At 40.1% G+C, this 15,091-nt stretch overlaps 1 protein-coding gene across 2 annotated transcripts in view; it reads right to left on the bottom strand.

The window, feature by feature from the left end:
• Nucleotides 1-12,738: 12,738 nt before the first annotated feature.
• chrna11 (cholinergic receptor, nicotinic, alpha 11) overlaps nt 12,739-15,091 on the bottom strand; it is a 31,569-nt gene continuing 29,216 nt past the window's right edge. For both annotated transcript variants that reach the window (XM_056268418.1, XM_056268417.1), the window contains one exon: nt 12,739-13,973. In XM_056268418.1, coding sequence (XP_056124393.1) covers nt 13,200-13,973 — 774 coding nt within the window. In that variant the 3' untranslated portion in view covers nt 12,739-13,199. The remainder of the gene's footprint in view (nt 13,974-15,091) is intronic.

Here is a 15,091-nt window from a genome sequence, read left to right as displayed (position 1 = left end):
GAATAGTTACAGTATTCTTGTTGCTTGTAGTTTTTCTTCAGAGTCAAACTGTATGTACTTCATGCAGTAATTTTTATTTGTCTACAGATTTTATTTTTTTCATTGATTTCTTTGTTGGTTGATTACTGTAACTGATTATGGTAAGAAATACTTGAAATAAATACTTGAAATATGAGTCTGCAGAAATCAGTGTTGTGCAGTGCTTGGCAAGTTTATAGTAGGCCTATTTGTGTACATTCTCCCTATATCTCAAACTAATCATGAAGAATGTTGTGGGTTTGTCACTATTTTTTTTTTTTCATCTAAATTATCCCTTACATAACAATGTCTGGCCAAAAATCTAGCACACGCTATTTCCTAAAAATAGTTTTTTTTACAAATGTGATTTTTATTTATCACAGCCGTGTGAAACTGGCTGCAATAGTGTCTGATCATTGAGGACTGTGTTGGTTAAATGAAAACTAATAGCATTTTCACAAATATGTGTATATCTTTTGACTGAAGTGTGTATGTTTTGACAGAAGTGTGTCATTTTGCAAACAACCTAGGAATTATGCAAATTGAGTGTGGTGTTTGGATAATTGTGATTATATTTTGAAAAAAAGAACCCGGTTTTCAAAATTGCGTGTAAACAATTGAAAAAAACTGTAATGGCTATAGCCACAGTAACGTCTTCAGCTTGTCAGCTTGAGATCGTTTCCATCTGTCTCTTAAGCCAAAAGTTACGTAGTGTACCTAAAATGTATTGCTTGATTGCCCTTGATTTATATATAATTACATTTAATCTAATAATCCCATATTCAATTACAGGTCAGTAACAATTGTAGTTAGTAACATTTTGTTTGTGTTATTTGTAGTGTTTTGGCAGTTCAGGCGTGCGCAATGAGCAACTGCTTTCCCTTGTAAATCCACCCAAGGCCTGAGATGCTGCCCTCTCTCCCCACCATTAACTCTCCACCCTCCCCTGCTCCATCCATCCTTCATGAACGAGTGATCAATTGAAACTTTGTCCAGCCGGGACCGCACATCAGCATTTCCCCATCTCTGTCTGTTCAGAGTTCTAGATTTCCTATCGGTCTGCTTTAGTCCCTAGCATACTACTACCATACTACAATTGTTGCAGGATATAGTATATTCAATCTCTCGCATGAGGTTCGCTTCACTTTTGTCTAGTGCTGCATCTCGTAAAAGCTAACTGAAAAAGTTTTTTTTTAAATTTCTTCTTTAAATGACCTGCTTCTATATTAATCGAATTGTTGGAACTATGAGCACAACAATACATCAAAGGGTCCTATTATTATGCGCATTTACAGGTTCATAGTTTTGTTTATGGGGTCTACTAGAATACGTTTTGGGCAGCACCTGTTTTTACCCTCTGTCAGAACACGGTTTTAGTTTCGGTTTCTTTAAAAACCTGCCTTCAGTCTGCTCTGATTGGTCAGCCGGCCCTTAGACTGTTGTGATTGGTTTTCCGCTTAAAGTGTGTGGGAAATGTAAAGCCCTTGCCATAATTGGTGAGTATCAGCTTCCTGAGGCACTGTAAACACTACTGTAACTACGCTAACAATGGAATCAGTTTTGCCATATCAGTTTGAGCCCGAGTCCGTTAATGACAGTCAAGAAGAACAAACTGATCAACCCGAACGACCTTTGCAAGCACGAATTGTACAGAGGTGGAGAAAACAGTGTTTCTTGGACATGGCAACAACTAGGGTTGGGTATCGTTAGAACTTTAACAATTTCCATTCCGCTAATCGATTCTGATTCTTATCGATTCCTAATTTCGATTCCAATAAGGTAAAAAAAAAAACTTAGATATCCATCAAATTTATTCTAAGTCTTATTGCAAAACATTTCATTGTGGCTGACTACCATGAACAAAAATCAACAGGCTAAAGAACACTTACACTTAAAAATACCACTGCACACTTAAAAATACCATCGCAAAAACAACTAGCCTAACAAATATAAATTTCAAGCATTATATAAGACAAGTAAACATTAAAAAGAACAAATAAAAAAATGAGCAATCGCTCAAATAAATACAACTGAACAAATTGAAATTTAACAGTGTTTAAAGATTTTCAGGTATTCAGGTACAGAAACTGTAATCAAATGTAAAATAACACTGCACTTTATGAAAAAAAATAAAACATTACAAATATAGTTACAAGGGTTATTCGGTCAAGAACAGTGCTTGAATTTTCGCTTTGTCTTTTGTTGTTTGATTAACGTTATTATAGAGACGGCAGCCGGAATATTAGGCTACTGTCACTTTAAGAGCTGCACGGTAGAGATGCGCGGATGGGCTATTATTTCATCCGCAACCGCATCACAAAACTCATCATCCGTCCCCCATCCATCCGCACCAACGTTTTTGACCAATTTTCAAAACCGCACCCGCCCGCCATCCGCTGATTGGGCGATACAAGGCGCTGCTGATGACAGCCGCGAGACTAGAAAGCTCTCAGAATATCAGCAGTGAACTCCTCTCCGATCGGCGCGCAGGGACAAAAATAAATAAATAGCCTAAATTAAACGCACTTCGGCAAACCTGACCTTATCTGATAGGTTACTGTACAATATTTTCATTGTAGCCTAATAGAAAACGCATTTTGGCACACAATTTCAACATGCTGCTATTGTATGGGGCGCCAACAATGTTACGTGACAGTTCTCCATTACGGACGCGAACACTCAGAAAGCGGCACTAAAAGACTTTCAAACTTTCACAGAGGCCTCAAAAAAGCACAAAGCCTTTCTTTAAAGCGAATTTCGTTTTGTGTTCATTGTATCTTCATTTTAATCCATGTTTCATTGACCAATTTCCTGGATTTAATAAATAAAAAGTAAATAGTCTATCTTGATTGTGTAGGCTATTTTTCATTATAAAATATTAGGCTGTGTTTACCGACATGGATCAATTATTAATATTAGATTTCATCTGTCTTTTGTAGGCATAGCTGATGGCGCACCAACGAAAAAGCCTAGGACTGACTTCGGCGTTTCTTTAATATCGAGGCTCTAGTTTATTATGTGATTGTTAGGCCTGTTGATGGTATAAAATGAATTGCACTGTGCCTGAAAAAGACGCGCTCTCCGCTCTCTTCCCGTCCATTCAATATTAACGGGAGTCTTCAGATCAGGCTCGTCCAGCGTCAACAGCACCGAACTTAGCTCCAATGTCAATCAACGTCTGGGCCACTTGGTGGAATCCTTTAGCAGAAACAATATCGAACGGGCGCATATCAAGAGAGCGCACAACTTATTCCAGGCAACACTTTTCTGACCTTCTATTTCCTTTGTTTTTAATTCTCCTTTTTTGAGTTTGTCACGTAGCTACCTCCCTCGCCGGCGTTGCCATCTCTGATAACAACAAGCAGTCTCTGCATAGACTCGACTAGCTGATGAAAATTGGACTATTTCAAAGTGTGCTCGATTTTATTTTTTTGGATGTAGGTATAGTCAGATAACAATATTTAACAATGTATATTTTTCATTTGATTGGTTCAACCGCCCGCCACCCGCCCGAATTTAATTTAAAAAAAAAAATCGTCCTGTCATCCGCCCGATCCGCGGTTTATCCGCGGCTGTAACCACCAACCGCGCATCTCTACTGCACGGACCCAATGTACTTTTACACGTGTGCGCAGCCCAGAAAACAAATCTTCTTGCGCCTTGAATGGTTTAAAATCATATTCAAATCCCTTTTTCTTTGGATGTGTGTGGAGAAGATAACAGCGCACGAGTCTTTTGCACTTGACTGGTTTAAAATCACATTAAAATGCACACACAGGAACACAGGATAAGCGAAATCAAAATGCGCATTTCTTATCGAATCACAGGGTTCTTGGACATATGGAACCGGTTCTAAAATGGAACCGGTTCTCGATACCCATCCCTACTACTAACGCAATTCAACCAGGCCTCGCCACACTTTTTTGCGTATGCCTTGGGCTGAAGACTACAATTGAGGCGTTTAAAGGAGTTCATAAGGACTTTGTGCTTTGTAACTTTGTAGACCTTTTCATGCTCCTCAAACAGTAACATTACACAGAAATTTGAGGAAAGTTGGAAAAGTAACCCCTTTAAAATGACTGTACAGGCACAGCCCTACTCGTCTCTCATTCTGCATCAGTGCCGTCACGTTTCCCACTCTTATTCCTTATGTAAGCAACAGCCAGCCATGAAATGACGAAGCACAGACTGCATATTATTAAAGAATACTTTATTCAAAGATGGGAAATGATTTCTGTCTGCATCTGAGAGAGAGAGAGAGAGAGAGAGAGAGAGAGAGAGAGAGAGAGAGAGAGAGAGAGAGAGAGAGAGAGAGAGAGAGAGAGAGAGAGAGAGAGAGAGAGAGAGAGAGAGAGAGAGAGAGAGAGAGAGAGAGAGAGAGAGAGAGAGAGAGAGAGAGAGAGAGAGAGAGAGAGAAAGAGAGATTTGAAAGTAATTTGCTTGGTCCCCCATTAAGACGAGATGGCTGGCATTTCATGAGCACAGCGAACAGCAGCAATCTTTTGGCAGCTTGTTTTTTGGATGAACTTTAATTAATACCATAACAACCACTAATTGCTATAATGACTTTAGCAATAAAGTAGTGCTTGCAATGAGAACCAGAACTGTTTGTAAGGACCAGATATGTGCAGTCACCAGAAATGTTTAGCAGGAAACGGGAAAAAAAAAGTTTCCCAAAATGTACCTGAAAGATGTACGGGCCCCAGAGGCAGATTTGGAACAGTATACAGTCCATTCAATGCAAAAACGACAATATTCTTCAGTCATTACTTCACCTTCACTGTGAATTGTTTATCTGCAACTCTATTTCTATTTTTCTGTAAATTGCCTAGCCGAATAAGTAGCACATAACAAGTCTCAAATAGCCATGTTTTCTATCAAACTCAACTATAGTCACTCAACCTTCACATGAAAAGTCCACTTTATTTACAACTTGGTGCGGAATGTCATTTCTACTCCACCAGCATCACCAAACGCAATTGCAAAAAACGGTTTCCCTGAACACGTACTACACCTTATACTGCTTTCAAATGTACTGGAGAAATCAAAGTACGTTCACACTATCGGTCCAAATTCGATTATTTGTGTATCCTATTGGAATCTGATCTAAAATGATTGATGTCCACACTGTGTATCGCTACTGTTTAGATCTGATTTGTGTGTCCATGCAGCTCTTTCGTTTTCCGGAATATCTGCATTGGTGTCTATGGAAATGACGTTGAGTTAGTAGGTATATGCCAAACGACAACATACGCAACATGGAGGGGTGTGCAATAGAGATGTTGTCTTTTTTTTAAATTTTACAATATGATAATGTGTAGCTGTAGCGCTGGACTACTGCGTCTTATGAGGCAGCGACAGAACCGTAGGGGGTTGGTATGCGTGGCTTTATTTCGTGCTGTAGCTCCGCCGGTTTCAAAATATTTATCTGTTATATTGTCATTTTCTGCTCATCCAGCACTTTGCTTCAACACAGCATTGTTTCAGCGGCGACTTTCAGCATATTTTCTTTAATGTCTGACGTTTACGTTTTACGTGGCGTGAGAAAGTCACATAAACCACGTGAAATCCGATCAGCGCGGTCAGACTGAAACGGATTTCCAGAAATGTGATTTGAATAGGATTTCAAACCACATATGGATGTACGTAGCTTGAAACGCATTTGTAAAAATCACATTTCATGTGATTTTTTTGCCGTTCACACAAGTTAAATCTGATCGGATATGCATAAAAATCGGATTTGGACTGACAGTGTGAACGTACTCACAATGTACACTTACAACTACACTTGAATACATGATTTGAGCTAAAGAAGATCAATTTATTAAACCAGACTTTTATTTAAAGATAATTTTGACCAAAAATTTGGGAGATTTCCCCATTTAGTATGTGCTAACTTTGGGCTAACTTTGAAATGCATTTGCAGAGCACTCTCAAATATTAAGACTGGCTTAATGGTATGGGTTTTACCCAAACCCATTACTTGTTTGCCCAAACAATGGCAGATGAGGGGAATGTTCAAGAAACCAAGTCTCAAGTCTCTTTTTTTCAGTTCTGTTTGGTGCTGCAGAAATTACACTCAACAGCTCTAAAGGAATAGTTCACCCAAAAATTTTAATTATCCCATAATTGACTCACCCTCAAGACATCCTAGGTGTATATGACTTTCTTCTTTCAGCCAAACACAATCAGAGTTATATTAAAAAATATCCTGGCTCTTCCCAGCTTTGTAATGGCAATATAGTCAAGTTAAATATAGCCAAAAAATATTGACAAACCAACTAAAAGCTTAATATAGCTAATAGTAATATTCTGCCTTCAATATGTTCATACATCCATCAACTCTCTAAACTGCTTACTTGGTTTTTAACCCCTGTGCTGGAACCTATGGCTACGGGCTGATGAAACCCTGGAGAGATGGCCAGTCCATCACAGGGTTCACACAGAAACATCTGTACTCTCATTCACACCTACGGACAATTCAATCCACCTATCCTGTTTGTTTTTGGATTGTGGGAGAAACCAGAGCATCCGGCGGAAGCCCACGCAGACACCTCCTGGCTCAGTCTGGACTCTATCCGGGGACTTTCTTGCTGTGAGGCAACAGTGCTACCCACTGAGTCACCTTGCCCTCATACAGTGCCCTCCAAAAGTTTCAAAACACCCCATGGGACCATTCACAGAGATAGCATTTTTTGCGTTTTAAAACATACATTCTAGAGACACAATATTTTTGTAAAAGTTGACATTTTAACTGGACACGGCTTTCTACAAATGCGCGAGAGCAAAGGTCAAACACAGTGCGTTAACATAGAAAAACCAACGGAAAAGCAGAACAGTGGATCACAAAAACATATTCGGTTTGAACAACCCCTAAGGTTCAAAGTGGGGTTTTGGGCAAAATCAGTAGAAATATTTCTCAATCATTTCTTGGCATTAAAGTGTAAATTGCAGGTTACATTTTTCACGAAGACAATGCAATGTGCTTACTAAACATAAAGATAAGAACCGCCCACCATTGTTCTGTATGTTTTTTTATACCAAAATGCTGAATATTATATGAAAAGTTGGTACTTTTTACACTCCCCCTCCCTTCCACTAGGCTGGGCGTGACGTCATAAAAGGGACTCCAAGCCTAGAGTTACCGTTAGTTTAACGGCAAGTAGGCTAGCAGTTATACAGAAACTTTTTTTAGATTCAGAAGTGATGAATGAAATAACTCAATTGTAAACATACTCGTGTGTGCTGGCTTCAAGAGGACCGTGATCCTGCCTGAAATGAGAGTAAGCTATTCGCAAAACATACGGGTTCAGGCAGCATGCGTCAAAACCAGGATATGCTGCGCGAGGCACGTCAGATTTGCCGGTCGCGGGTCAAGCTGCTCCATTAAACTCCAAAACGCGTTCACCTCACGGCAGCACATACTCTCCACTGCTGATTCCATTGGGTGGCATAGCCCACACAAACACCTGTCAAACAGCGATAGGGACATCGATCTCTTTTTTTCTTTCTGCCAATGAGCATCGCTAATTAGTTGTGTTTTAGCACAGGCAATATCGTGTTCTGTCAGCAGATGCCAGCAAAAAGCGTCATTGTGCCTGTGCAGTGTGTGCATTTCTACAGCTCAGATTAGGACTACTAACACCATGCAAGTAAATGTTTTCAGTCGTTGTCCCTCCTTGCTATTCTACATGACGGCAAGATTTTGAAAAGACTCGAAAAGACCAATCTAGTCTAGCTCTAGCTACTCACCAGTACACCTGGCCAACCCTCCACTCATTTTCCTCACACCAAGCATTGATAACTCTTTGAGGGCCATGATTTCTGGCAATTTCCTCCCCTCTCTCATGCCTGACTGGTTCAAAATTGTAGATCTGTGGTCCATCAAGAATTTGATGGCTTCCCACCTCCTCAGTCTCCCAGTCGTTCTCCATAGTCAAGCCACAAACAGTAGGAATCTAGCAGAGTACGGCTTGCTACTCCCTCTTATGACGTCATCACCCAGTTACTGTAAAAAACATGCTACCTTTGAAGAAACCCCAATAAATGTTATTTTAACGCATTTTAAGACAGAAATGTTTAAATATATACATATTGAGCAGCACTTTAATTTACACATTAATTGGTTGTGGTGGTTAACCTGCAATTTACACTTTAAAGCATTATATTATCTTGCAATTAACCAACCATTCTTTTTGATTACATAATAATGGAAATAAATACAGACAGACTGTGATGCCTGATTACTGGATGAAACTGGCCAAGGTTACTTTTTTGAAGATTTTTGGGTCAGCACAACTTTACTGATTGACAAAACAATCAGAAAACAGGTTAAAAAAACAGATCAAGGATATTCTGAATTCATTAAAGGGGCTTTATGTAAGAATTTTCATGAATTAATCACTTTTTGTATTGCCAATGTGTGAACACCGCATAACGAAACTTAAAAAAGAGACCTTCCCAGACTTTGTCTATGAAAGCATGTAGACTGATTTTTATATGAAGGACTTGAGGTACATCCAAAGGATGTAACTGTTACGCGCACTCCATAGAACCTTTCTTCAATTCGACAATAACTCATGAAATTAATTCAGGAGGCTCGATAGAGCTATTCTGTACTGTAATGTCAATGTGTAATGCAAACAAAATGGATTAATCCCAACTTTAGTATCACATAGCTGCATCTATAGTCTATAGTCTCAAATATACTTTAGAATCAAACTATCATAACTGTAATTATTATGCCGGATCGGATGCTTTCTTAACTGCTGTTTTCTCACCGTTGACATATTTGTTGTGTATTTATTTTGTTATTGAGAGGAAAGCACGCAGCACACATTTACATATTCATCTAAGCGTCGCTCTCAGCAGCGTGGATAGCCTCAGTATGTTCATTAACAGTATATCGCTGCAAAGGTATTTCCAACTTCTTTTTACTTCTAAGCAAAGAACGAAAATCGTGACTATCGGGTCCTTGAATCACGTTCAGTCTCTTGTACGCTAAAGGGATAGTTCACTTTGAAATTAATTTTTGATATGTTTTAGCTTACCTCAAGGGCATCCAAGATGTAGGTGTCTTTGTTTCCGTAGTAGTTTCAATTTTGATATTTTTAGGTCAAACCGTTCTTGTCTGTCGGTCATATAATGCAGGTCTATGGGGTCCACCTCAAAGAGCATGCACAGAGAAGTCCAAATTAAACATGATTTAATGACTCGTAAATGTAAGTACACATTGATGGCCTAAGACACGAAACGAGCGGTTTGTGTGAGAAAACGAACAGTATTTATATTGTTTTTACCTCTTGTAACCACAGCCACGTCCAAGTGATCTGAGGGCGCGGGCGCTTCGGTCTGTGCGTTACAAGCGGTAAAAACGATATAAATACTGTGCGTTTTCTCACACAAACCGCTCGTTTCGTGTCTTAGGCCATCAATGTGTACTTACATTTACGAGTCATTAAATCATGTTTAATTTGGACTTCTCTGTGCATGCTCTTTGAGGTGGTGACCATAGACCTGCATTATATGACTGACAGACAAGAACGGTTTGACCTAAAAATATCAAAATTGAAACTTCTGCGGAAACAAAGACACCTACATCTTGGATGCCCTTGAGGTAAGCTAAAACATATCAAAAATGTATTTCAAAGTGAACTATCCCTTTAAGTGTGCACGAATGCGAGGGCAAGCAATATGTTGCTGTCTGTAGTTCAGTTAACATCCACTGGTGTCGCTTATAACAAGGGTTTCTGAATGACATATAGCCCCTTTAATATATTATTTACTGATATGTTTTTAGAGTTTGTGTTGACCTGTATAAATCCAAAAGTCACACAATAGCTATGTTTACATGCACCCAAAGAATCCATTTATAATCACATTGACATCAATTTATCCGATTGGGCTCGACCCGAATTAAATTTTGATTATTTGATCAACAGGAAAAAGCATGTAAAAGCATCAGTACCATGATGCATATGTTTACATGCATTTTACGTTACACGAATGTGCGTAGATTTACTCATCTCATCATTCTCATCTCATATCTTATGAACTGGTCAGTTGCTGAGACTGAATATTTACTAAATATTCGCAAAAAAAAAACTTTTATGACAGCTTTCTTTTAAGCAATGTCATGAAGGCAAAAATGACAATTATATTCGCGGTAACTCCAGTCCCAGACAGCAACATAGTGTCGGCCTAGATCCGGCCCACATCTGGTACACACGGCCGGATCTGGGCCCACAGTAGGTTGCTGTCTGGGGTGACATTATCGCGGTGGTTTTCTCCGGTTCCAAATTCACTGGCATGGACTGAAGTTTTGTTTTAAAAACATGTAATGCACATGTAAATTAATTTGTGAAGCATAACGTTTAGGAATCATTAAACACAAATTTCAAAATCTTAAATCTAAGGAGCCCCTTTTTCCATTACGCATTACAATTTCCGGTGTAGATAAAGTCGTTTTGCGTCATTGCTACAGATGATGGGAAGGGGATTAGAGTGTGTTTTCGAGCTTAATCTTAAGATTTTTCATAAGCTCACGAGATATTCCTCAAGATTCAATTGAGTATCTAAAAGAGGATAAGCTAAATTGTGTTATGATAAGGCCAATTATAATTATCCACAAGTCTAATATTGTAGTCTTGACATGACATTCGTATGCATTCCCTGACCTTTCCTTTTAGATTATCATTGTCAAGTGTCATTGTCAATTATTACTGACAAACGAACTTTGGAAATCAGGTATGTCATCACTCATCAGATATGAAGATTCATTCCGAAAATAGAGCATGTAAACATACCTAATAGTCAAAATCACAAAATTACCAAGATTTATGCTAATATTGTGCAAACCCCCATTTTACCCAAGACATTTGTAGGACACTGTATGTGTACGCAGCAACAAGCAAGAATAGATTTACCTCACATACTTATTTTAAAGGTGCAGCAAGCGATTTCTGGTAAACGCTGTTGATATCTGAAATCACCAAAACAAACACGCCCCTACCCAAAAGGATCACACCCCTTACTTGATGTCTCCACCCCCACATTCACGTACACGCTATGCAACACAGGCAGCGACTATGGCGGAATCTGCCGATGTGCCTGCCCCCCGGATGTCATCAATAAATTAAAGCAATTTGTGATACTATGATAATTCAGCTCGAATGTCTAATTGTAATTTAGCTCTTCTACTCCTCCGATGGCAAAGTCAACCCTTCCATCCCAAAAAACAAAATGTTTTCATAAACAGGTTATAGCGATCAGTAAAAGGGGAACCAAAAGATCATATATTAGGAGTATATCACTTTTCAGACACACTTTGGGAGCCGATGCTTGAAACGGACGGTGGAGGAGGTTTAGACATTCCAGGCGTATAATAATAATAATAATAATATTAATGCAAATAAACAAACCATCGAAGATGACACGAGAATATTCAAGCAAAAGACAGCATATCTTAGTTCTGTGAAACACAGCAAAACCAACGTTACTCACGTATCAAGAAGAAATAAAGCAACCTCTTCTTCCGTTTTCAGGCCTTCCACCTTAGATCTCTCCGGCGCTGGAAAGCTTATCCGATATTAATATGGGTCTTTCCTCTTGCCTGAATGTAACCTTTCTTTTTAAAGTTATATTCCCCTGGCCTTTTCCTCTATTGTGTTTTTTCTATAGTCGTTGTCTTATACACTGTGCTCTCTGTCCACCCCCATCATGCGTGTATACGCCCCTTAGTGCTAATTGGCTAAAAGTGTGTTTTGGTGCTCGGTCCGATCCACTTTTCAACAGCGTTTTTCAAAAATCGCTTACTGCATCTTGAAGTGACAGTAGATAATCAGGGCACAGTTACTATGGTTGTGGCTCTGCACCTACTTAGATATTCAGAAGATCATCTCTGCTGTTTGAGAACACCTCACACCGTCTGTCATTTCACAGAGATGATGGGAAAGAGGAAGGGAGATATAAGATTCTACCCATGTCTCCACTGTCTTTGTGCCATTTCTCCAGTATGTCTCAGAGGATTATCACTCTTTCTTCCCACACTCTCTCCCCCACTTCCTTTCTGCATTGTGTTTTTCTCTTATCTGTTTTGTGACGGATGCACTCACTGTTTGGCTTTTTGGGGCGTGATGTGCTATTTCTCTCCAACAGTGAAGCCTTACTTTCTCTTGCCAGTAAATGTTGCTGAGTCTCACTTACCACCGACCGCCTTCTCTGTCTGTTTCTGTCCATCCCTCTCTAATTCCCCTATCACTCTTTCATTTTCTTATCCACTTGTCTGATCCACTTCTTCAGCCCATCCTTCTTTCGTTTTGCGCTGACTGTGTCTCTTTCTCTAATACACTCTGTCTCATTTTGTCTTTCATTACCCTTGTTCTGCTCGTGCCTCATCTTCCTGTGAGGCCCTAATCTCTCCATCGGTCTACATCTCTGTCCGCGTCAGGAGGGTATTCCATCTCTCACTTCTTCTGTATCTCTCCATTAACTGAACCACTCAAACCCTCCAGCAGTTCTCCAAATCTCTCATCTGTCCTTGAAACAAGCGCCTTTTTCATTTTTTTCAGAAGAGAATTTTTGATCTGGGTTCATACAAGCCATTCACTGCACGTCTGCCACTAGTATCAATATTTCCCTCTGTCTTGTCTGCTCCTTTCCTCCCTCTCTCCTCGCCTACTCATGGATGAACGTTACCAAAATATATTTTGACATCATAGAGAAGTTTTGTACTGTGCTAGATGTTAGATGTACAATGTCACACAAGTTTGAGTAACACGACTGGCCATTCCTCAGAGGTTCATGTCGGGTTATGAGGCGTTTGACACAGTTGAAAGGTCATTAAGCAGTATTTTCACTTTTTTATGTTTCGCTTTTCATTCATTCCATAGCCGAACATTTTACCATATAGCGAACCAACCCCTTTGTCATTTACAAACACCTTTCGGTGAAGGTCGTTAGCGTTCCAACAACAAAGTTCAGTCTGAGATGTCTGAGTGGGCCTTAAATCTCCAGGACATTAGCCAATCAGAAGCATTCTCAGTTCAGACCTTGGGATCTTGCATTATTCCAATCACAGTCTTGGGAAAAAAAAGCTGAGTCACTGTTTTGAAGAGAAGAATACTTCCCAATTGCGGTCAAACCCAAGTTTCCCGATTGCACATTCTCTTTCGACACAGCAATCAGATGAAGTCCTTAGAAACTGCCTCCACAAAGTTAGGTGCCGACATAAGAATGGAGATGGTGCAGATGATGTTGAAAACGCTGAACGCCACCAGACAAAGTCTGTCAATTACAGCTGCAGCAAACTTCCACTGTTCGGCCACGCTGTCGTTCTCGTCCTGTCCGCGAAACCTATCTGCAACAAAGCGCACCTCTTCTAAAATAGCCTGAAGCTGTGGGTCTCCTCCGCCACTGGTCCCCGAGCAAGAACAGCCTCCGCCACCACCGGACACCGTGCTCGGACATCCCGTGGCCTCCAGATTGGGCGTGGGAGGCGGTGGAGGGCTGCAGAACTGTGAGGGCAGGTGAGGTGGCGGACTGGAGCCTACCGCTGGGGGCGACACCACCGCAGATCGCGGGACGCCTGACATGCTGTTTCTCTGCACGGACTCAACGAGCAAGGATGGCGGCGAAGCTTCGTCCAGACTGGAGAATCCGATGTAGAGCAGGTTGCCGTTGTTGTTGGCGCTGTTGGTCTGGTTGTGGAGATGGTGGGTGTGCCCGGCGGCTTGAAGGAGACTCTGGGGATGAAGCGGGTGGAGCGTTGAGGACGTGTGGTGGTGATGGAGATCTGCAGAGGCGGAACCGGGTGCGTTTGGCAGGCTGCCGCTCTGGGAACCTGAAGAGCAACGTCGTAAGTGGGGGGCACAAGGAGGCCGCTCAGGGTCTTCGCCCTCACCTGGACGCTTCATGCGTAAAAACCAGGCCACCCACTGGAGCAAAACTACCTGAACCTAAGAGAAGGAAGATGAAGAGGGAGAAATGTGTAAAAGAGAATGGGCAATGGTGTTGTATAAACATTTTTACACACATTTGTACATTGAGTAATAAAATATACAATAAATACAAACATACAACACATTTTCTTATATATTTATTAGCGCTATCAAAATGAACACATTAGCGCATGCAATTAAGAGTTTAACGCGTTAAAATTGATAATAAATCAAATAAAAGCCATCTACCATATGGGTTTTTTAGTGCTACTAGTTTCATTGTTGGTAGTTGTTGTGGATACTGTAAGGATTATTTAATCAATGCTGAATTAATAAAACTGTAATTGGAGATATTTTTAAAAAATGAGATTGGGAGATATCACATTTTTTCCCTGAAGCTAAAAGAATATTATCTTTATATAAATCTCCAATCTTACTTATTCCCCTACGGTACCAACTTTTAAAACCAAATCAGATTTCCCCCATTTCCTGTTTTCTCAGTAAACAACATTAGCTTTGAATATTTAAAAGTAAAATCCCCTCCAGCAAAATGTAAGCTGGCAATTTTATGCATGTATGAGAAAGCATGCATTTCACAGCAGTGCGTCAAGCCATTTTTAACTATATATTGCATATGCTCTACACGTACAGTCTAAACAAAAGGATACAGCACAGTCTGTGCAAAAAATAAAGCAAATCCATGCAAATTTTTTTCTGAACACTAGTTAGTGTCTGCTGAGTCAAGAGAAGAGAAGTTTTGGACAGAAAGTTGTTGTAAAACAGCAACATATGACAGCAAGTACTATGACACAGAGAGAGATAAAGAGGTGACAAGCTGGAATTATTCAGTTGTACTGCCAAGTCCTGGCTAAGGAGATGCATAAAGCATGGAAAAATGTACGACTACAGGGGTTGGCACTGCTATCATTTGCAGAAAAACTGCAGTTTAAGCAACTAGGTCCTTCTTTGGCATCTTCACACATATTTTGGTGTATTAAAAGATCACCCAATGCATGTTTGGCTACATAAACAAAATTAGTGCCACTAGTGCAGTATTAAAGACCTTGCAGAATATATGTAATGAAAGAACAGGTATTACTAACACACTCTAGTCTAGACAGTCTTGAATGAGTTTC

Source organism: Rhinichthys klamathensis, unplaced genomic scaffold, assembly GCF_029890125.1.
Source record: "Rhinichthys klamathensis goyatoka isolate OS25496 unplaced genomic scaffold, OSU_Roscu_1.1 h1tg000271l_1, whole genome shotgun sequence".
NCBI lineage: Eukaryota > Metazoa > Chordata > Actinopteri > Cypriniformes > Leuciscidae > Rhinichthys > Rhinichthys klamathensis.
Note: the sequence above shows the minus strand (reverse complement) of the source record. Positions and strands in the feature narration are given on the sequence as shown.